The sequence below is a fragment of the Dipodomys merriami genome, unplaced genomic scaffold (assembly GCF_024711535.1).
Source record: "Dipodomys merriami isolate MVZ:Mamm:240054 unplaced genomic scaffold, mDipMer1.0.p SCAF_78, whole genome shotgun sequence".
NCBI lineage: Eukaryota > Metazoa > Chordata > Mammalia > Rodentia > Heteromyidae > Dipodomys > Dipodomys merriami.
Window position 1 is genome coordinate 4,359,987 of NW_027206379.1, and position 23,938 is coordinate 4,383,924.

At 57.8% G+C, this 23,938-nt stretch overlaps 1 protein-coding gene across 2 annotated transcripts in view; it reads right to left on the reverse strand.

Annotated features, from left to right (window-relative positions):
* Positions 1-23,938, reverse strand: part of Kcnq1 (potassium voltage-gated channel subfamily Q member 1) — a 277,059-nt gene that overhangs the window by 176,745 nt on the left and 76,376 nt on the right. For both annotated transcript variants that reach the window (XM_070009681.1, XM_070009682.1), the window contains exons 7-10: positions 22,999-23,109; positions 21,803-21,898; positions 19,963-20,085; positions 19,438-19,552 (exon numbers count right to left, since the gene is read on the reverse strand). In XM_070009681.1, coding sequence (XP_069865782.1) covers positions 19,438-19,552; positions 19,963-20,085; positions 21,803-21,898; positions 22,999-23,109 — 445 coding nt within the window. The remainder of the gene's footprint in view (positions 1-19,437; positions 19,553-19,962; positions 20,086-21,802; positions 21,899-22,998; positions 23,110-23,938) is intronic.

Below are 23,938 nucleotides of genomic sequence, written 5' to 3' on the forward strand. Positions count from 1 at the left end.
TCCAGGCCTTTGGCAGTGTAACTCGGGGCTAGCTCCCCCGCACCTCCACCCGCTGACACCATGCCTGGAGGATGAGCAACCTCACCCCTGGCCATGGGCCTTGCCTAATTTGGAGCCCCACGTATGCTATCAGGCGGGAGCCACCTGGGGGACACCTGGCCGGAAAGGGCCGCAGTCGTGGTGGCCTGACGCTCCGGTACCAGTTGAGGCAAGCAAGAGACAGCAGAGATTTTTTCCATGGAATTCTCAGAGATAGGGAAGGTCGGGCATGTGCTGAAGGCAGATCAGAGATCCTCTTATCTGCTCTGCCCTGGGTGACTGACACATTGTGCAAGCGCACAGAAAAACAAAGGGCAGAGCTGTAAAAAAGCCTCTTGGGGAAGGGTGGCAGATTCCCCAGACCCACTTATTTAGACAAAAAGCCTCTGAGTCAAGGCGGCCTGGCCAGCAGGCCCGGCGAGCCAGGAAGACGCCGATAAAGCCCGGCTTAAGAAACAAAGACAGTAACTTAACGAGAGTGAAGGGGCACAGCCATTAGCAGCGGCCCAGCAGCGAGACAGACGGCAGGGCCGCGCAGGAGCCGCCTGCGCGCCAGGGAAACACTGGGATCCGTTTTTACTAAAAATAAAAGCAGGAGACGTGCACAGGGCCAGAAGAGAGGCCTCCCGGAGAAAGGGGCTCTGAGTACTCTGGGGGGGGGGGAGGGGCAGCCCACTAGGAAGGGACGCAAGGCCAGAATTCTCAATCTGCTCAGAAAACAAACACAAAAGCCTTTGAAAGGATGAAAGCAAGATAATAACAACTCCCCAAGTAGGGAATTCACAGAGGGCTGCCAGTTACAGTGACCGAAAGAGAGACTCTGCAGGTACAAACTGTACGCACTTGGCTGAGAACCAAAGAGCCAATGGGCGTTGGCAACAAAAAAAGTGTCTGTGGACTTGAATACAGACCTAGAAGGTGACCCACTGAGGGCCAGAGGAAAAGCATTGCGTAGACCTTCCCAGAGGCTTGGGGTGCGGTTAGCGTGTATGTCAAACAACGCGTACGTGACCCAGGAAGCACTGGATTTATATATCTAAATAAAGAGCCCCTAGAACGCCTGGTGAGATAGGGCTAGACTAAAGTACTTGAAGAGATTTTCACCCGAGCCAGCTTGTTTTCATGTTGACATACAGATTGCAAGCCCAGATTGCACTACAAAGGAAATGGCTCCAAAGCAAGGAGAAAAAGTGAGCAAAGGAATTACAACGGTTGACACAAGTGTATTGCCCTGTGCACCAAAGGCAGAGGGGACGGGGAGAGGAACAGGGACAGGGAGAGGGACAGGGAGAGGGATGGGGGACAGGGAGAGGGACAGGGGACGGGGAGAAGGATGGGGGACAGAGCACCACCCAGGCGGCCAACCAAGCCAGCAGTCCTACCACAGCTCAGGAAGTGATATGTATTGAGGAGCCTGAGAAGCAAATCTCGGCTTAGGAAGTCTGCGAGGTGTTAGAGGTGTCGGGATCTGAACTCGGGGCCCTGTCTTGTCTGGATGGCAACACCCGCATGCCGCACCCTCCACCCTCCATCCATGGGCCTCCGTCAAAGACGGGAATGGGAAGGATGGGAGGGGAGGGCTGTGTCCTGTCAGCATGCCAGTGTGAAGAAACTCAAGCATGCCTGGCACCCCAGTCACCCCTGGAAGCCTTGGGGTGTGGGAGGCAGAGGTCTGAGGACCGTGTTCCAAACCAGCCCCGGCAGACCAAACTCACACTCTGACTTCAAATTAACCAGCTAAACGTGGAGGCCTGGCTCAAGGGGGAGAGCGCCAGCTTTGAATAAAAAAAAAAACTGAGGGGCAGTGCCAGGCCCTGACTTCAAGCTCCAATACTGACACTCTCTCTCGCACACATACTCTCGCACACATACACACACACACACACACACACACACACACATGCACGCACACACGCACACGCACACACAAAACTACTAAAATCAGACAAGGAAGGCTGAAAACCAACAATGTCTGCAATGTCACTGGAAACCATTTTGTAGTGATAAAAGGTCTGATTCAAAGTGAAGAAACAAATACAAAGGAAAGATAGGAAGAAATCAATTTAATTTATGCAGCTAACAAGAGGGCCCTAAAACCAGAAAGAAAAAACAACCACCTCACAGGAGAGAGGGGCGGCGGGAGCGGCGCCCACAGAGCCCGCATTGTTCAGGTCTAGGGAGATTCTTGCCGATTTTCTGTCTTGCTCTTTTAATTGTTAAGCGCGGAACACAGAACTATTTATGCATGGCCCCCCTGCAGAAGCGGACGGGAAGTGAGGCCGTGTGGGCTCCAGGGGGACCCCTGCCCCCCTCCCGGCTCCCGGGCTCTCAGGGCCCCGAGTGGAGCTCATTCTGCCAGAGAAACAATGAAACCCATAAAGCAGTAAGATAACATCTCCAAAGCACTTGAGCTAAAAACAACATGTCAACCAAGCATCTTCCATCCAGAAAAACTAGCTCTCACAAAGCTGCCGCGAAACCCCAGCGGAGAACGCTTGCTCGGGGAGCAGAGGAAGTAGGGAAGAGCCAGGCATGTCTGCTCACGCCTGCAATCCCGGCGCTCGGGAGGCAGAGGCCGGAGGATGGGCAGCCTCAGCCCCCCGCCCTGCCCCCGCGAAAGTCCCACAGGAAGCTCTGCACCCACTCTTGGGCTCAGAAGTGAGATTGTACTAAAAACAAAAACAAAAAAGAATGAAAAGCAAGAAGGAATGAAAAGTAAACCTACAGAACAGGGCCAGGTCTTTGCCAGCTATTCATCGGCTAGAGGATTAATAGCCAGAATACATAAAGAGCTCCAACCCTTAAACAAATCCAGTTAAAAAGTGGGCAAATGAACTGTTTTCAAAATAGGAAGCCCAGATGGCCAATAAATGCACAAAGGAATGCTCAACCTCCTCAGCCACAAAGGAAACGCCAGGCCTGGGCCTCCGTCCCCCACCGCCTCGGGGACACACACAATGAGCGCAGGGAGGGCGCGGGGAGGGCCGCCGCCCGGCTGCGGCCAGCACGGAAGTCCTCGAAACCCACAGACAGAAAGAGTCCGACCCCAGGGCCCCGCCACAACACTGCTGCCGGCTACACGGACCGAGGAGTGCGAGAAACACAGCCGTGTCCGACGCCCGTGGCACAGCACCAACAGCCACCGCAGCCGGGCCACGCCATACCACTGCTCTGCTGGCCACCAGGGCGGAGCAGATAAATATAGAACGGAATACTAGTCTGTCATAAAGTACAGTGGAAGGATGCCAGCTGCAAGAAGATGGAGGAAACCACCGATGACATGTTGGGAAAGGCACAGAGAGCACCTTCTCTCTTACTGCAGAATCTAGTCTGTAAAAACAGAATAGTGGCTGGGAAGGTGGCTCAGTGGTAGAGCGCCTGCCTTGCATGCATGAGGCCCTGGATTCAATTCCTCAGCACCACATAAGCAGAAAAAGCTGGAAGTGGAACTATGGTGCAAGTGGTAGAGCGCTAGCCTTGAGCTGAGGAGCTGAGGGACAGCGCCCAGGCCCAGAAAAAAAAGGAGAATAAAGCACAGTGAGTTTGTTGTGAGAGTGAGCACCAGCAGGGTAAGTGGCAAAAGCAGAAGCATGCTCATGACGCTAGAGCCAGGCCAGCCGCTGAAATGTGCGAGTATATGTGCATGCCCACATACGCACTGCTCCTGGGCCTTGAACTCAGGGCCTGGTTGCTGTTCCTAAGCTTTTTCACTCAAGGCTGGTTAGTACTCTTCAGCCACAGCTCCACTTCCAGCTTTTTGGTGATTAACTGGCGATAAGAGTCTCACGGACTTTCCTGCCAGGGCTGGCAGTTTGAAAACTGTGATCCTCAGATTTCAGCCTCCTGAGTAGCTGGGGTGACAGGCATGAGCCACAAGGCCCAGACTGTGGAAAGTGTTTTGAGCAGGGGGAAGAGGGGAAGGGTGTGAATCTCACCAGGAAACCTTGTCTCCTTGTGTGGAAACACATCACCAGGGAAACACTTTGTGCAACTAACATAAGTTAATAATGCATCTAAATTTGGAGAGACATTTTTGAAAAGGAGCAAGAGTAGATAGATGGATAGACAGATAATAGGTGCAAATACTGCTCATCAGACATGCATTAAACTATGGTAATGGTTCAATGGAAAAGCAGATGAGGCTTCAGCTGAAGGTTCTAAAGCGCACCCCCCCAGGGGCCAGTGACATTGTGGACCCCAAATCACAAAATGGCCCATCTGGGAAGACACAGCCTGGACCGAATCACAAGGAGAGGAGACACTAGACCAACCCTGAACCAGGGACAAGGCCTCGGTGGCGCACCTTCTGCGAGATGCAGCCGGCAGCAGTCCCGCGGCGGGCCGCCTCCGGTGCTCAGGAAAAGCAGGGAGCGTGGCGGCCGCGCGTCAGGCTCTGGAAGGCCTGGGCCACTGTTGGACAGCGAGTTTGAGTTCGGGGTAACGCCCCCGTGCCCTCGTCCCCTCGTCGTTAGGAAGCAACAAGCCTGACCCGGGGGTTCACGCCTGTCATCCCGTCTCCTCAGGAGGCCGAGGTCTGAGGATCAGTGTTTGAAGCTAGCTCAGACAGAAAAGTCCATGAGACTCTTTATCTCCAAAATAGCTAGCAAAAAATCAGGCCTGGAGGCATGGTTCATTCAAGTGGTAGAGCACCAGCTGAGTAAGCAAGCAGGCATGAGGTCCCAAGTTCAAACCATGATACGAGAGGGGGCAGAGGAAGGAAAACAGGAAGGAAGGGAGGGAGGGAGGGAGGGAGGGAGGGAGAAAGGAAGGGAGAAAGGAAGGGAGAAAGGAAGGAGAGAGAGAGAGAGAGAGAGAAATCAAAACGCTGGAGGGTGAGACCAGAGCGTGTGTGGTGCTCTGAGCGGCTTTCTGCACACAGTGCTGAGAGTCTGCAGATAAGGCGAAGCAAGGACGCAGCTCTGTCTCCTAGCTCATTCTTGCGATTCTCCTCAACAACACCTCCAAATAAATACTTTGTTCTTAAAGGAGCCCCCCAAGCCTGGGATCAGGTCGGGCAGTGGTTCACGATGGGGGAGGGGGCGGCTGGGCCCCGCCCGCAGCAGGCATTTAGCAATCATGTGGAGACACTGTGGGCCATCCTTCCCAGGGGAGCCCACTGCTGGCACCTCTGCCCCAGATGCTGCCCCTCCCTCCCTCCCATCCTCCCCCCTGCCTCTCTAGTTGTCGGTTGCCAAATGTTAATGGTTCGAAAGCAGAGCAACCCTGCCCCAGTTGGCAAGCCAGGTGGAAAATGGCTCTGCCAGTAAGGGCCGGCGGGACCGCCGGGCAGAGGGGCCCGGCCCGGCCGGCCCCAGGAGACACCAGGTCAGACATCACTTGAGGAAAGCAACCTGGCCACACCCTCCAGGGCATGACTCACACGGCCATTTCCATGTGATGGGCCGAGCTGAGTCCTCCACACATTCAGCCTTGAAGCCCTAACCTCCAGTGCCTCGTGACAGAGCCACGGAGAGAAAAACAAAGGCAAGTGAATCCCAGCCTCCTGGTGTCCCCACGGGAGGGAATTGGGTGGCACACGTGCCACGTAAGGGCACACACGTCATGGGTGCAGGGAGCCAGGGACAGGGTCTCAGGAGAAGCCAAGATGGCCATCACCTTCATCAACGCCTGTACAGCCTGGAAAATCATCACAGAAATAAACGGACCTGCACACAAGCACGTTCAAAGGGAGATATTTTAGAAAACTAGCCCAAACATGGGCAGGCCTGGTGGTTCATTCCTGTCATTCCAGGTCCATGACAGGCAGAGATCGAAAGATTCAGGTTCGGGGTCAGCCTGGACAAAAATGTTAGCGAGATCCTATCTCAAAGAATCAGACCACTTGGCGGCCCCCCTCGGCCATCCCAGATACCTGGGAGTCGGGAGGTGGAGGGAGGGTGAGAGGCAGGCCCCGGGGGCCAGCAGCGCGGGACTCCATCCAAAAAACAACTTAGAGCACAAAGGCCGATGGCAAGCCTCGACTGGTAGAGGGTTCACTCCACAAGGGGTCAAGCTCTGAGTTCAAATCCCAGCACCGATTTCAAGAGAAAGAAAGAAAATTGGCCTAAGTCTAAAAAAAAGCACCTAAGGTCATCACACGCACTGCAGGCCAAGGGAAGCGGGCGGCTGACACAGGTCGCGTGAGACACAGGTCGCATGAGACGGAACACAGCCAACAGCACAGAAGTGAGGGGCCGGGCGGCGCAGGCCTCGGGAGCTCTCCAGAGACCCCGAGCCGGAGAAGCCACGCTCCAGCACGGCACGATCCGAGCCCAGATGTTTGCGAAACTGACGCTCCGGTGGCGTCACGTCGATGTTCTGTTATCTGAGCAGTAGGCAAAATGTGAGGGGAGAAATCCTGCTTTATCAGCACTCTGCAGAGGAGGGGAGCCAAGCAAAACAAGGGCTGTGCGGCTGCGATGCGCAGAGAGAAATGGAACCAAAACCAGAGCGAGCCAGAAGAAGGGCAGATGGGGGTTTGGGGGGAGTGCGGCCCGCTGGGTGCAGACGGGCTGCCAGGGTCCTGGGGTAGAGCTGGCAGGAGGTGGGGGGGGGGGCAGGAGAGCCCAGGGCTCTGCCCGTTGGGAGGCGCTCACATCTGGTCAACAACAACAGAAAAAAAAAAAAATCTCTGGAGCAGTCACAGGATCTTAAATTTTCCATATCTGAACACAAAGGCCAGGGAAGAGAGTCGCCCGCCAGGGCCACAGGCGCTGAGCAGCTCCACTGTAACTTGTGTTCTGAATCCTTCCTGCGTTGACCGCTCAGCGCTTGGAGCTGCAACTGCAAAGGAATGATTTAATCTTCCAGCCTCGAAATTGGCAGATGTAGCAGACTAGCAGTGGGGAAGAGGGGAACAGATCTGAATGATGTGATAAATAAGTCAATACATATGGAAGGACGTGTGATCTAACTTGCCATCCATTGTATCTGTCGGTGCCTAAACAAAACAATGTGTCCTACAAACAGAGAAGATGACATATTCCACATCCCAAGGTACAAGTTATCAAAACAAAACAAAACAATTATCCTTTTTTTAAAACTTGGACACAAAGAAAATCTTGACTTTGAAAGAAAGGAAAAGGAAGATTTCTCTGGCTACATCCTTTTACTGTAAGACTATTATGTTAGAAATAAATAACAGTAATAAAAATTTACTGCTTAAAAATTAAGCAAACATTACTTAAAAGAACTTTCAGATTAAAGCAAAAAATCAAAATACAAAGTAAAAACTATCCAAAAAAAAAAAAAAAAGAAAAAGCAATGAAGCAGGACATATTTCATACTAAGATCGCCTATGACACAGCTAAAGCTATTATCTGGGGAAAATTTATAGCATTTCAAATGCCTCTTGATGGAAATACTTTAAATAAATGAACAAGGCATTACTCTTCATTAAGTTTAAAGGAAAAATAAATTAATAAAGATGACCAGAATGATGGAATTAATAGATATAAAAGGCCAACCTGATTAGATAGAAAACAAAATAGCACAAAGGTAATTTTCTGAAACTATAATAAAATGATGAATAAAATACAGTAGATAAATCTCCTATGAGCTCAACAAAGGAAAACAGGGACAAAACCATGAAAAGCGCAGGCACGCGGGGGCGGGGGGATGACAGGGCCCAACGTTGGGAGCAGAAAATAATTAGTTGCTTCTAATTGGCAACACAGTTGAAACCCTTCAGGAAATTAAATAGCAATGAATAAATTACCCCCAAACATGCAGTAGACTAATTTAGAATAAATTACCATAAAAAAGACTACAAAAAAAGAGATTAAGGTTCTTTATTAGGCCCAGATGGTTTTACAACTTAGTTCTATTTTAACCTTTGAAGAGAAGATAGCTGGAATGTTCTTCAGAAGGCAAAACCAGGTGGGCAGAGCAGGGTTTGCCCCTCGCACGGCTGGCTGGGCTGCCCAGGCCTGCCTTCCTCCCGCGCCCACGCCGCCAGGGTCGGGGAAGTAGCTGTGGTCTAAAGGGCTCTCCCGGTTGTAAGCAGAGCTGCATATCCAGAAACTGACAAGTTGAATTGAAACCCCTCTGCACAATGACTTAGAGAAAAGAAATAACAAGAAAAATTATAGCCAGGTGTTGGTGGCTCACTCCTGTAATCCTAGCTTCTCAAGAGGCTGTGTGTGGGGATCAAGGTTCAAAGCCAGCCTAGGCAGGAAAGTCTGTGAGACTCTTACCTCCAAGAAACCAGCAAAAAGCTAGAAGTGGCTCAAGTAGTAAAGTGCCAGCTTTGAGCAAAAAAGTTCAGAGATGGTGCCCAGGCCGAGTTCAAGCCCCAGAATGAGCATGTGTCCTCACACCTGCACGCACACACACACACACACACACACGCACGCACGCACGCACGCACGCGCGCACACACACACACACACACACATACACTAGCAGCTCTTCACCAATGGCCATCAGAATCTGCAGTTGTTTTGTTGTTTCACATTTATATACACTGATACCTTTATGATGAATTATCTTGCAAATGTACAAAATAAGTATAGAAAATCTAGAAGAATCTAGAAGTCAGTCATAGGCATCTTTAACCTTGGTGCCAGCAAGGTGCTATTTATTCTTCTGACAGATAACTGAGTCTGGGCTCCCCTGTACTCTCGCCGAGGGGGTACCCCATTTGTTTAGATTTGTCGGATGGGTCCCGTATTCCCATCGCTTTCCATGGTTTTTCCCTTATCATAATCGGGGTTGCCCAGCACTTGTCTTTTTTTCCAGCCTGAAGGATGAGCGGCATTTCCTCCGCGGGCAGCCGCTTCTCCCCCCTCCATCCCTGTTCTTCTTTATTTACGGGACTTCTTTGTGTTTCTTTTCTATGTGTTGATAAAAGTCGCTGGGGCTGCACAAGGAGACGCGGTCTCCCCGGCGACCACTGCCCGCACGCTGCCCAGCTTCCTGGGGCACGCAGTGCGCCTCGACGCGGGAGAATCTGGTAACTCCAGAGGGAGGCGGAAGCCGCTGCCCTGGTCAGGAGAGGGCACAGCCGTGCTGGTTCCCTCTGCCCTTGTGGACTTCCCGGCTCCCGATAACCACGGAGCCTGTGTTACTCGCCCATCGAGCAGGGACGAGCGGGGCGGGTGGTGCTGGCGCCCATTGGGTATATGCGGAGAGGGTCTGGCTTCTGTCGCTCTCCACCTTTACTTTACGGCTTTGCCCAGTGGAAGGCATCGGTCACCCCTTCACACGCCGTGGCAGGGACCCCGGCCACTGGAAAAGGTGCATGCGAGAACCGGGTGGAGGTACTGGGATGTTCCCAACTTCCACACCAGAAAACTACCAACCTGGGCACCGTGGCTCACGCCTGTAATCCTGGCTACTCAGGAGACCAAGATCTGAGGGTCACAGTCCCAAAGCCAGTCAGGGCAGGAAAGTCGGTGGGACTCCTATCTCCAGTTATCCACTAGAAAACCAGAGGTGGAGCTGTGGCTCAATGGTGAGCACTAGCCCTGAACAAAAAGGCTCAGGAAGAGTGCTCAAGCCCTGAGTTCAAAGTCTACTACTAGTGCACACGCATGCGTGCGAGCACACACAAACACACATTCAATTCCAGATTCTTTTTTGGCTGGAATTTAGACAGAATTGATTTTTGACCATTGCTCCCACGTGCACTTTTCGCCTTGTTAAAGCTTACACGCCAGCTCTCAGCCGTGTCCCATTTTCTGTGTAGATAGGCACAAAATCCGTGAACAAAAGTTCTGCTGCTCTCTTTTCAACCTGTTGTCTACGATGTGTTCTTCTTCCCTGACTCCACTGGCAAGAGTCTTCAGGTCCTGTGGCTCCGTGGGAGAGGCGCTCAGGGCTTCCTCCACCCCTCCATCACCCCCTCTCCCCCGTCACCCCCCCCCGCCCCAATGACATCGCTCTGGGAATTAGTCCATGACCTGTGCCCAGCTGAAGAGACCTCTTTTCTGTGGGTAAGACATTTTACGGGGAACTCCACGGCCTTGTGACACCCTCGCTCCGCACCTACCAAGGCCAAAGTGTGATTTTCCTGTTGTCTTTGCTCACAGAGGCTAGTACACTGATTTTTTTTTTTAATGTCAAACAGCTTTGCATCATCAGTGCTCATCAGTCCTTTAAACACATTAGATTTGATTCCCTGAAATTCTGCTTACAGTTTTGGCATCTGTGTCCACGAGCCATGTTTATCTGGCTTCCTTGGCGGCTCCCCTCCTCTCCCTTTCCCTTCCCTTCCAGTACTGGGGCTTGAACTCAGACAGGCACTCTAAAACTTGAGCCGGGCCCCCAGCCCTTTTGCTTCCAGTATTTTGGAGTAGGGTCTCTTGTGGAGCCTGCTGGAGGGGCTCGCGAACCTCCTCTGGAGCATACATGCGCCACGGCGCCGCACTTCCTATTAACTGAGATGGGTTCTCATGAACTCTTTGCCCCAGCTGGCTTGGAACCATGATCCTCTCAATCTCCACTTCCTGAGTAGCTGGGATTACAAGCACAAGGCACACACCCAGTTCTTTGGCTGTTTTTCATAGGGTAATGCTGGTCTCAGAGCTTCAAAGAGTCTCTTCTTTTTTATTTCAACATTTTCTAGAAAAAAACGTTATCTAGATAGATTTTATTTATTTTTTCTCAACGACATGGTAGGATTCACCAGACACCATATGGTGGGGGCGGGGGTGGGGGGCGGGCAGGGTTCTCTTTGGAAATGTCTTTAAATCGTGGCCTTCGTTTTGTAGATGCGAAGCTATTTAGGTTACTTCTTTATTGGGCACATAGTTTACGCCTTCTCTTCCAAGAAATGTGCTTGTTTCCCCTAAGTTACTGAATTTAGTAGCTAAGAAGGGTATAGAATGTTCCCTAGCTGCCTCTGAGACTGTGGAGCTTCATTTCTGACGCTGACGATCTCTGTCATCTCCCCTTTGCCTCTGGCCTCGCTGGGTAGACAGGTATCAACGTTCCTGATCGAAACACTTAGCTTCTGGTTATTGTGTTTACCTTTCCTGCTTCATTTCTTTCCCCCTGACCTCGGTATCTTTGCATCGTTTATTCTGGGGTTAGCTGTTCATTTCCTGGTGTTTCCAGAGGAGATGGAGAGCTACCTGTATAATTACTGGTTTTGCTGCCATCTGATTCAAAATACCTTCTGGATTTTTGTCTCTAGCCCTATGTTATTTAGAAACATGCTCCATGCTTCCAGAATGTGCCAGATCTTTCGGTGGATTTTCTACCCAGTTCTATGGTGATCTGGGAGTACATGTCTACTGCACAAAGCAATTTAAGTTCCTCAAGAATGGGGTCTTCCCTGGCAAGAGTGTCCGTGGGATGACCCGGAAGCAGTCTGTGTGCACCATAGCCATGCTCATTCTGCACTTCCTGGGAGGGTCACTCTGGAGATGGTATGTGGGGCAGCTCAGCAGACGTACCATTCAATCTTTGTATTTGTTATTTGTGCCTCATGGGTCTATCAGCTTTTGAAACAGACATATTAAAATATCCAATGCAAACTGTGAATTTTTCCCTTGTCTTTTTACACATTGCTTGTTACTTTCTCCTTGGGAGTTGTTGGGTTTGAAGTCATCGTTAGAAACACCTGTTTATGAGCCACAGTAGTTGAAGCGCTTTGAATATATGCTGTAGGACGTGATATGGAGTGTTTCATTATTGATATTTTTTGGTGCTGGTCCTGGGGTTTGAACTCAGGGCCTGGGTGTTGTCCCTGAGCTTTCTGACTTGGGGCTAGTGCTCTACCACTTGAGCCACAGCTCTACTTCTGGCTTTTCAGTGGTTAATTGGAGAGTCTCTTGGACTTCACTTGGGCTGGCTTTGATCTGTGATCCTCAGGTCTCAGCCTTCTGAGTAGCTGGGATGACAGGTGTGAGCCACTGGCACCTGGTTTCGTTACTGCTATTTTTCTAGATATTCTCTAAATTCATTTTTGCCCTCCACAGGGAGCATTTGGCCATTAGCGCCACATCATTTATACATGCCACACACGGAATCCCCAAGCCCAACCTACGGGGGCGGGGGGGGGGGACACCAGTGGCGTCTGCCCGCGTCAGTCCCAGGATGCCAGATGACAAAGAAAAGACATGAAACCCTCCCTCCAAACATCACCTGGAAAACCCAAAAATCAGTCTGAGGAGCATTCCGGGCCGTAGGCATCCAGGACCCCGCGCCCTGGTGTGATTCGCCCAGGCCCCGGGCCCAGCCAGGGGCAGCGGCCCAGAGCACACCCGCGGCCGGACCGCCGCGCCCCGCTGCCGCTGCCCCGACGCCGCTGCCCCGACCCTGCCACAAGCCGCTGCTCCAGCACGAGAGCACGTGTCTCTGCTGTGGCGTGGAGGCCCATGGGTAAAAGCGCCAAGACAGAAAGGCCAGTGGGGTGAGGCTGGCGAGGACCACGGGGCCAGGCTGGCTAGGACAGGGGGACCCCGTGCTCCCAAGCCTCCCTGAGCTTCGGGAGGGGGAGGGGGGCGGGGGAGGGGGGCCGAGGGAGGTGGCCGTGGTGGGCAGCTGCGGACACCAGCGGGAGGTTGGGAGACGGCGTGGGCAAGGCAACAAGGCCGCCAGCGTGTCACCAGAGAAGTGCGTGTGGCCTTGGGGTGGAAGGGGCAGAAGCGGACAGACGGTGACGAGTCCTCCCACGGGCCCGAAGCCCCCCAGGGCGGCAGGGCCCCACTTCCTGAGAACCCGAGGCTGCGGTGAGTCAGCGGTGAGACAGACAGGCTGCAGAGGCATGTGGAGTCTCTGACCAGCGCTAGATAACATCGCACCCGAGGCCCCGGACGGAGGTCCTGGCGGGCTGGGGGGCGGGGAGGGGGGCGCTCGCCTGCACCTTTGCCTCCGCCCCACTGGCACCCCGCAGCCCTGGTGTCTGGTGGCCCGGACACCCAGCCCTGGCTTCCCCCGCTCTCATGCCAGGCCTCCCCCTGGGGCTCCCCATGCCCATCCATGGCGCACCGTGTCCCAGGGACCCGGGAGTGGTTGCAGGTTCCCCCATCACAAGCCAGAATGCAGAGCAGTGGATCCGCTCACAGCCATGCCCTCTGCCAAGCGGAGCCCCACCCCCGGCCCCCGCCTCGGGCCCCCATGAGCACGGCTCCCGGGTCTAGCTGTAAAGGGACCTCTGTTGGGAGTCCCTGCACGTCCCCGCGTGCCCCCGTGTCCCGCGTGCCCGCAGAGCTGCCTGGCACAGCGAGCCCAGCACAGCGGCTGGAAGCCACTTGATGGCTCCACATGACACTGCTGCTGGCCCGGGAAGGACATGGGGTCTGTCACCCCCACAAGGCGGCAACTGCTCACCAAGACGCCGCCATGGGAAACGAGGCCCCGGAGAGGCTGCACCAACGGGAACGTGCAGACTATAATCAAACAATCAACTGAAGCAAAGCGAAGCAAAACAGAAAGCAAGCAAACAAAAACAAACCTGTACTTTGGCAGAAAGAGGAGCCAAGAAGGAAACTCATTAGTCTTGGCCTGTTTTCCTGGAGTGTGAAATCCGAGGTCTCTTGACAAGTTGGCATGGGCTCGCTCACCAAGAAGTCGGGATTTCCATGCCCACTGCACAGGATTTCTAGAAAATTCTAAATAAACGGAGACCCCCAAATTCAGCCCCGTGGGTCTCAAAGGGACAACTCTGGGAGAATGGCCTCCCGTGTACACACGCAGGACCCCCACAGCCTCGATCTGTACATCTGGGGGGGAGGTGGCAGCCACAGGGGCCTGGTGAGAGAAATCACAGACAGGGAAGGAAGCGGCTTCGCTTCAAGAACTACCGACGGCGGAGGCGCTGGTGGGGGCTACGAAGTGCGCACTGAAATGACAGAGCAGCGCAAGTCTAAATGAGCAGTAGAAGACAGGTAAGAGGTGCTCACGCCCGGCAGCCAGCTTCCCCGCCCCACACCGAGTCGCAGTCCAGCGGGTGAAGCTGGGCATGACACACCCGTGGACTCAGGACAGGAAGCGGACCCAGGAGGCAGGCCAGGTGCGTGGAGTGACGCGGCACCATTTCCCGAGGGGTAGGGGAGCCTCGTGGCTCTCGCTCACCACCACCCATGAAAGAAATACGCCCTCAGACTCAGGCATCACAATCGCAGGCCGTTAAGTGGGATAAATAAAAAGAACCAACTGGCCGGGCGCTGTGGCTCACACCTGCAACCCAACCCTAGCTGCTTAGGAGGCTGAGGTCTGGGGATTGTGGTTCAAGGCCAGCCCAGGCAGGAAAGTCCATGAGATTCTTATCTCCAGTGAACCACCAGAAAACTGGAAGTGGAGCTGTGGCCCAGTGGTAGAGCACTGCCTTGAGCAAGTGGGCTGAGGGACAGCGCCCAGGCCCTGAGTTCAAGCCCCACGACCGACAAAAACAAAACCAAAAACCCTACTGCCTTGAAGTCCCAGAGAAGAACCACCCAAGCCAAAGGAAGGTTTCCAGTACAAGATGGCGGCTGGGTGGACAACGCACAGACGTAGGGCAGGGCGCCTCCCGCAGGCCGTCTGGAGAAGCGTGCGTTTGTATGAGGCGCTTCCCAGCAACAGGATGTGGGGAGCACTGACAAGTCCAGGCCAGCCAAAGCGGCCTCCCCCACCACCCGCAGACCGTGCGTGAAGGAAGTCTGAGCTTCAGGAAGAAGGAAATCTGGTCCGTGGTGAGGCAGCAGGCAGGCCCGAGGGCCGACAGCAGGTCTCACGCGGGCCGACGGGCGTGTGCCAAGGCTCCGAGGCACCACAGCAGCGCAGCAAGTGCCAGGAGACAAGGTCGAAGCCCAGCGCTCACACAGGAGAGGCAAACCGCCAACGGCACTGGCCCAAGAGGCGGGAGGACGTGGGGGACCTGGTGTCCAGGTGAGCACCCCGCACGAGCCACGGGAGGCGCCGCCGCGCCGCCCGCCCTGCCTGGCCCCGGCCTTGCCCGACTCCCCAGAAGAGCACACAAAGCCGGCCGCTGGCGGCTCCCCTATTACTCCTAGCTACGCGGGGAGGATGAGAGCTGGAGGATGGAGACTGAAAGCCAGCTGGAGGAGAAAAGTCCGTGAGACTCCATCTCCTTAAACATAACCAGCAGAAAGCTGGACTGACGACCAGAGTGTGGTCTGCACTGGTCGAGCGCCAGCCACAAGCAAGCAAGGCAAGCAAGCTCCAGGTCCTGAGTTCAAGTCCTCGTACTGCCATAAATTAAAAAATAGCTTACCCCCCCCACAAAAAAGCCAGACTAGAGGCATGACTCAAGTGGGAGAATGCCAGCTGAGCAAGAAAGCCAAGCAAGCGTGAGGCTCTGAGCTCAAGTCCCAGTACCAGCAGGAAGAAAGGGAGGGAGGGAGGGAGGGAGGAAGGAAGGAAGGAAGGACAAGGAAGAAGGAGGAGGAGGAGGAACAATAGAGTGGGAACCACCCCCACAACATCCACTGGCCCTCTGTGGGACCCGTGGCTCTGGCGGGCAGAGGCTGCCTGGCTCTGGCCTCCGCCAGCCCGCGAGGAGCGCTCAGGGCCTCTGGCAGGCCAGCTACCCGTGTCACGTTCCCTTGGCCTGACCGTGGGCGGCCGCCATCTTGTCCTCTGGCCAGCTGCGTGTGAGTCTTGTAGTGACTGACACTGCTCTTCTGTACTGAAGCCAGGCCCGGCCGGCCTGCTGCACGTCCCTGCACCCCGACCCCCCCTTCCCGGCAGGATGGTGCCCTGCAGCACGGGGCCTGCGTGGAGGGAGGGCTGCCATTCCCTTCCCCACCACGGTTGGTCAGCCTGGCCTCCCTGCCTCCTCCGCGGCTGGCCACCGCCACCCGCAGGTGCCCCGTGGGGGAGGCCACCAGCGTCATCTTGGGACGCCTGTGTCGGAGACACCCTCATGCGATTCAGGCCTCAGTTTCTCCCTCTGTAACAGGGCCAACACAGCAGCCTGGTCCCTCCCACGGCTACACCCCAAGCACGTGCCCGCAAAGGCGCTGCCCAGGTGGGCAGGTGGGCACTGCGTGCAGGCGGGTCCCGTCCGCCCAGCTGTCACAGCGGAAGGCGCAGGCGCCGCTGCCGCTGCCGCTGCCTCGAGGGGCGGGGCCTGCGACTTTCCCAGGGAGGGCATCTGCTCTGGGATGAACACCCCGAGCCCCCCTGCCAGGCCTTCCCGTGAGCCTCCTGGGCACCAAGGACTCCCAGAGTGTGTGTCAGCTCACCCCAGGGTGAGGGCTGCTGGGGGGGGGGCGGGGAGGCGGGCGGGCAGGCCGATGGTCTGGGCTCCCAAGTCTGGTGGCCCGGGGCTAGGCTGGCTTATCATATTAGAGGAAAGAAAAGGCCTGGTGCAGGAGCATTCCACAAAGGGCGCCCGCCTCCCCCCGCACTCGCCCCTCATTAGCATGCCGTGGACGTCACCGGCGACTTCGTAACAGCACCAGGCTGAATGGCGGCACGGACCTGCACGGCCCAGGCTGAGCCGGGCCGGCGTCCCGGGCCGCTGCTGCTCATGCATTCGCAGAAAGCCCCCATTTGCATGGAGACAATGATCCACCCCTGATGCCGGGGCCGCGGGGCCCTGGGCATTTGTTGGCACAATTGTCCTTTGTGCCCACTCCACTGGGCAGGCGGGCACACGTCCCAGGAACTCACGGAGAGGTGGCCGGGCCGGAGCCAAATCCTCACGGCATGTGATTAGACCGCGGGGCTCAGCATGCAGCGGAGCGGGTGCCCGGGACGGCCTCGGGGAGCAAAACCACCACAGGCCTGTCTGGAACATTCCTTGCCTTCCTAGCAAGACAGACACGGGGACGATGAGCAGATGCAGCACCCAGGGCCGCGGCCGCCAACAGCCGTTGCGCAGCGGGCCAGGGTCCAGACCAGCGGGGACAGACAACGCAGTGTGCCACCTTCTGTCACTCTGAGAGAAACTGGTGGCAGTTTGTCCTCACAACTGCCACCATGGAGCTGGAACGAGCTGCCGGCTCCTGGAACATTCTAATTGGTCTTACACCAGTCTGGTCCCAGGCACAGTGCAGAAGTCTGGGAAGGGAGAGGCAGAGGGAAAGGACAGGAACGCAGAGAAGCAGAAGTTCAGCGGGGGGGGCTGTCGCACACTGTCGCACCCCTAGACCCAATGCCCCGTCCAGGACGGGAGGGCACTGTGTGCCTCTTTTCCGCCAGACTAGGGCCCTGGCCACATGGTATGACGGGGTCAGGCCTCGCTCCCAACAGCCCAGAGTCTGACCAGGGCCATCTGCCACCAGGGCGTCGGCCTCACCCGGGCCTGCAGGGAGCGCTGGGAGGAGGGCAGAGGCCAGCCCCGGCCTCCGCTGTCTGCTCTCCACTCAGACCCAGGGAGCGGCCAAGAGGAAGCGGGCACCTTGGCCTGACCGCACCCCTCAATCTGGAAGGAGAGGGCTCCGCCGGCCTCCGAGGGCCAGATCCCAACTCCGGGGTCTTCGTGGGACTGTGGGAGTCAACTGGGCCTCAAACTAGGCATTCCTTGAACCCCAGGGCTGTGTCCCACGCTGGGATTTTATGAATACCCAAGACCTCTGCTGGTGACGTGGCTGGCACCTGGCTACCCACGGGCATGGCTCCCAGGACCCCCGAGATGCGGCCGTCCGACAGCGCTCACGTCCTGGATGCAAAGCGGCACACACTCCCGTGGACTTCCAAACACCTTCAACTTACTTATGTCTGGTTCCTAAGGCAGGCTTGCGCCGTCCTAGCTACTGGGGGGGGGGGGGGAGGTCCGAGGATCAAGATTCAAAGCCAGCCTGGGCAGACAAGTCCAAGAGGCTCTTATCTTCCGTTAGCCAGTAACAAGCCAGACATGGAGCCGTGGCTAAAGTGGTAGAGTGCTAGCCACGGGCAGGAAAAAGCCACGCAAGAGCCCAAGGCCCCAAGTTCAAGCTTCAGTACCATGCTGTGTGCACACACACACACACACACGCACGCGCACGCACACACACACACACACACACACACACGCACACACACACCTAATGCAATATAAACACTTTGTAAACGGTTGCTATATTGTTGTGCTTCCAGAGATTACAGGCCAGAAAATGCTCTGTTTGCAGCTGCCATGTGAATGGACAGTTTTCTTCTCGAATGTTTTCGGGCCATGGCTGATTGAGCCGGCGGGCACAGGTCCTGGGGAAGCTGCTTGCCCAGTCCCCACCTGGTCGGTGGAGGTGACTGGCAGGGCAGCCAACGTGGCCTTGGGGGAGGGGCCAGACAGAGGCTGGCTTTTCCCCTGGGAAGGCGAGGCCATGTTCAGGTCTTGGTGACAGCCCCGCTATCTCAGGCCCACAAAGTGGTCCCATTCCACTCAAGTTAAAGAGAACTACTAGAGCCGGCCACCAGGGGCTCACTTAGGAGGCTGAGGTCTGAGGATCATAGTTCAAAACTAGCCCAGGCAAGAGAGTTCAGGAGACTCTAATCCCCAGTGAACCACCAAAAAGCCAGAAGTGAAGCTGTGGTTCAAGTGGTAGAGCGATAGAGTAAAAAAATGCTCAGGAACAGCAACCAGGCCCTGAGTTCAAGACCCAGGACCAGCACAGAAGAAAGAAGAGGCATGGAGGAAGGGAAGGAGGGAGGAAGGGAAGGGAGGGAAGGGGAAGGAAGGGGAGGGAGGGGAAGAAGGGAAAGGAAGGGAGGTAGGCAGGCAGGAAGGAAGGAGAGAGAACTAGAGAATTTGGCCATTGGCATTGAACTCATCAGAAAAAGAAGTTAGCACCCCCGGAAGCAATGGGGTCCCTTCCAGCACAGCAGTCTAAGAGCTAAGCTACACCCCTCCACACACCTCCTGGAGCATGGGGTCCCCAGACTCCGAAACTGCCCCATCCCCAGCCACCTGGCTCCCCGGTGGTGCTTAGCAGCTCACGGGCCTCCTAACAAGTCTGGCACAACCACCCCCCCCCCCCATAGCGGGCTGGGTGGAAGATACAGAAGAGCCACACACAGGGCAGGGCAAGTTCCAGCTTGAGGCCTGGGGGACAAAGGCGCCTCTCCCCAAGCCCACTGACCTCAGAGCCGCACCACCGCATAACCCAGCCCAGCACACGCACGCGGGGCCTGTGCGTGGGGTGCCCCTCACTCCCGCCCCGCGAGGCCAGCCGGCCGCTTTCCCAGTGCAGGGCTGAGGCACTGGCCGAAGGGAGCCTGCTGAAGCCACCTTCCCCTGCAGCCGGGGGAGCCGCAACCCGCTCTCACCTTCCTGCTTGGGAAAGACCTGGGGGAATTTGCTGAAAGAAGTTTCTAGAAGCTTATTTGATCTGTTCATCCTCTAGAAGCAAAGATCCCAATTCTCTCCTGCTTGGGCTCCCAGAAAAGGCCGTGGCCCTGCGTGCCCGCGGGGCGCTGGGAGAATGCATGGAGAGATGCTGGGGTACGGGGACTCCCCAGACCATGCTGACCGCGGCCAGTCCTGCCCCGTGCACCCCCCCCCCGTGCCCGCCCCATGGGACTCACCAGAGCCTTCATAGCTGTCCTCCGGGGGGTCACACGTGATGTGGGGGACGGTGAGCGTCTTCTCCCCCAGGCTCACCCCATTATCTTTGTCCAGTTTGAACTTTTTTTTCTTTACCTAAACATCCACACAATGGCGGGGTCACTCCTGCGCGGCCCCGCCCGCTGCGCCCACGGCTCGCAGCTCCTCGGCCCCCACCGGGGGCACACGCGTGTGCCCAGGACTACGGGGGGTGTCGTGGGGAGCCCAGCCTGGTCAGGGCCGCACGCAGGCCACAGACACACAGAGAAAGATGTGCCTTCGGTCCAGGGCCGGCTCTTCCCGAGTCCCTCTGGGCCCCTTGCAGTCCTGGTCTTGGGCACAGCAGGGCGGCGGGGGCCTGGCATGGGGTGTGTACTCCGTGCCTGGAGCGATAGTGACTGCCGGACCCGGACCCCACTGAACTGACAGCCCACCACCTCGGCTCCCACGCGCCCCTCTTCCCCATGAGCGGGCGGCCCCCGCCCCGCGCCAGACGGGCTGGTTACCGTGACGGATTTCTTGGGCTTGGGGCTTGGGGAGAGCAGCGCATGGCTCCGGGCGGGCTTCCGGACGTAGATCTTCCAGGTGGAGGAGTCGGGGTTCTCGGCAGCGTAGCACCTCCACGCTGTCTGCAGATGGCAGGGCGGAGAGTCTGTCATCCCTCCAGCCACCCGGGGGGCCTCCCCAGAGGCGGCAGCCCCTCCATCCCGGGCCCAGCCCCTCTCCCCTGGGTGGGCGAGCGCCTGCGGTCGGCCTCTGGGCCCTCTGCTCCCACAGCCAGGTGCGGATCACAGCCTCACACACGGCGGTCACGCATGGCACGCGGGCCTCCAAGGCCTTTGCTTGGGAGCCCCAAGCTTTCTCCTCCCAGCTCTACCCCCTGAGCCCTGTCTGCACGCCAAACTTGCTCATCCTGAACACAGAGCAACACAGACAGCGTGCACAGAACTGGATGACCAGGGTCTACTCAGGAAGGAGGGACGGCGAAGAGGGGTGGGTGGGCCTGAGTGGGCACTGCAGAGCACAGAGGAGCCGGGGCGGGGGCGGGGGGGGAACGGGGCCCCAGGGCTTGCAGGAGTGAGCTGAGGGGTCCGGGGCAGAGGGGGGCCTCCCGGAGGGTCATCCTACAGCTGTGGAGGGTCAGGCGCCCTCAGATGAGGCCTTAGGCCATGTGCCAGAGGGGCCTTCCGAGCGTCCACCCGAGGGCAGACCTGGGGGGGGCAGGCAAGCAGGGGACACACGGGCCCAGGTAGCTCCCAGGTGGACAGGGATGGCACACAAGGACAAGTTGTGGTGGCCTCTGGTCATGCCTGACCCTGCAAGCCCAAGGAAGAGGGAGAAGCTGGCAGAGGTGGCGGCTTGCGAGGGACAGCCTGCGGGGCAGAGGACGGCAGGGCACCGCAGACAGCCGCATCCTTTGCACACACCACATCCTCCGCGCCCCACCGGGCCCCTTCACCCCCCTCCCGGGAACAGCCTCGGGCTCTCCCCAAAAGGAGAGCCGGGGGGGCATAAAGCCAGGCTGGGGTGGGGGCCACAGAGCCAGGGGCCCTGTCTGGGCATGAGGTCCAGGCCCCGGGCAGCCAGCTCTGAAAGGGCCTCCGAGAAATGAGGTGGACACCAGGGTGCTGGGAGCCTTGGCAAGCACCAGGCGCGCCCTGGCTGTGGAGCCCCGCCCACCCCTCATCCGGGCTGGGCAAAGGGGACTGCCGCCACCTGGCCTGTCCAGGGCTGGACACTGCCATCCCCAGCCCAGGGGTCACGGACCAGACCTCTTGTAACCCAAGCGCTCCGCAGCCCCGCCCCCAGCCCAGAAACCACTCATCCGCACGTCCCACACGTGTATGGTGTGTGCTTGCGTGGAGAGAACAGCTCGGTCCTCTGCACGGAGTGAGACCAGCAGAACGCAGGTCTCCCCAGGGGCCGCCACACCAAGAGCCTCCCTTCCCTCCAGCTCTCGGGCCGCGCTCCCCTGTCTTCCGGCTTTGGGACTCCAGTGGCACGCACTGACGGGGCCCTCGCAGGGAAGCTGGGCCGCACGTCCTGGGCCCCTGCTGTCTTCCCTCTGAGACTCAGCTCCGCGCCCGGAGGCTGGGGCCCGTGGATGTGTGGCATCGGATGGTGGGAGGGCCCCACCCGTGCCTGGTCTCTGGCCCACAGGCAGGAAGGGCCATGAGGGAAGGTGACCCTGCACTTGCTGCCCAGCATGTGGCTGAAGGGCAGGTGCCTCTCCAGGCAGGACGCCAGGCTGTGGGAAGGCCCCGAGCCGGGCCCCCGGGCCTCATCACAGGCTGGGTTGGCACCATGGGAAGGGCACGCACGTTGGCAGGGCCAGCTTGCTCGTACCTGAATGAGCGAGGCAGCGGCCGGGATCTGCCGGTTGAAATGCTTCTGCCGCTGCTTCTGTTGGACCTTCAGGGCAAAGCCAGAGCCCAGGATGCCCTAGGGAGGAAGAGGCCAAGGTGCCTGGTGATGCGCTGGGTGCCGAATGACCCCACGAAGCCCAGTCCTCCGGGCCAGAGGCACTGCCTGGCTCGGTGCACGTGCACGGCCCAGACTGGCCGGGAGCAGAGCCCGCCCCGGGCCAGCCTAGCCCCCTGGAGCGCCCGCGGCCTCTCTGACCCCCTCTCCCACAGCGAGCCTCTGTACCCCAGGGCAGAGGGCTGCAGACCTAAGCTCTCCACAGCAAAGACACAGCCACTGCAGACAGAACGGCCACAGGGAGCTCCCCGCCCAAGCCACGAGCACGCATGTCACACGTACACAGTCATACATGGCTTGTGATGTCACACGTACGCAGTCATACATGGCTTGCGCTGTGTGTTCAGCAGATACCCATAAACACATAGTATCACACAGGAATGCACACAGGACACACACACACGCGTATGTCCATATACAACACATCCCACACTCAAAACACGATAAGTACCCAAATGTACGCAGGCCAACCATGCCCAGGAAACACGTGCGTGTACGCCGTGACACATCCAACACCGAGCGCACGCATGCTGAGCAAATGCCGGGCGCAGGCACGCGCACACACATTCACACCGTATGACACGCACGCAGTGCAGGCGGTGCACACATCCCAAGGGTTGTACGCTGGTGACCACCTGTCCACCCGTGGCCACACGCGTGCCCACAGAGCACTGCCCGAGGATGGCTGTGCTCACAGGGAATCTGGCTTCCTCCTCCTGCCTGTGGTTTCCGCGGAGGGGGGGAAACGCAGCCCTCCCTCCCAGCTGTCTCGCAGGATGACCTGCTCCCCAGAGCCCTGCCAGGACGGGCAGCTGGGCCACGGCTCCCTGTGCCCTCACCCCCTCTCTGGTCCACGCCAGGCTAGGCCACCTCTGAGGGACGCGTGGGGGGCAGGGCAGGGCAGGCCGGGCTGACCGCAGCTTGTGGCGGTGGCCTCTGGAGGCTGGCACCTTCGGGAAGGGACGCACCGCCTTGGCACTGGCCGGGCCAACTCTGTGAGTGCACACAGGGAGATGCCCAGCTGGCGGAGGGCCAGGGCCAGGGCCCCGCTGGATACCTACCGCCGGGAGGGCAAAGAAGGAGATGGCGAAGACAGAGAAGCAGGAGGCGATGGTCTTCCCCACCCACGTCTGGGGCACCTTGTCCCCGTAGCCGATGGTGGTGACTGTCACCTGCGGGGAAGAGAGACACTCAGCCGACTGCAGGCTGGAGCTGGAGGGGGGAGTCACCTGCCGGTCCAAGCCGACCCTGCTGAGCAGAGCTGCCCGAGGCCCCGCCCTCCCGGACAGCTATGGGCTTTGACTGCCCACTGGCCAGCTTGGCCAAAGAGCCAGGAAGAGAGTGGCAGGTCGGTGGAGCCCCTCAGACTGCCAGCCGCAGCCTTCCTACCCCCAGGGGCCTGTGTTAGCTAGACGGGGTGCGCAGGCCTTGGTGCCCACCCGTGGGAGGCTGGGCCTCCCTGCCCCGCTGCTGGCCCCGGCCTGCCCTGTCCCAGCCCCCCGGGCGGCCGGAAGCTCCCACCGAGGCTGGCCGTCCACAAAGAGCGGGGACAGGATGGTGCTGCTTCCTGCCACCCGCCCAGGGCTCTAGATGCTTCGTTTTTCCTCTGCTCAGAGAACAGGACAGGGCTCCAGTCTCCCTCTCAGTGGAGGAGCAGTCCGTCCAGAGCACGTGGGGGGCAACAGGAGTAGGGGCAGCGCCCCACCCCGGGGGGGCCCCTGCAGGCATCTGAGGTTTGCTCCTGGCCTTGTGTCCCACGGGGACTCGGAGCCTACCCGCCACGTGTGGCCACCGCTGGCCCTCAGAGGCCTGGAGCCTGCTGGCGGGGGGGAGGGGGCGACCTCCCCTGGACCGGAACTCACTCCTGGGCAGCGGGATGGACGCACGGTGCCCGGACCCTTCTAGAAGTGGGAACACGTCAGTGGGTGGGATCCTGTGTTGTCCGTGGTCTTTGTGCCCTGTTCTGAGCACCCTACCAGGACACCCCAGCTCTTAGCCCTG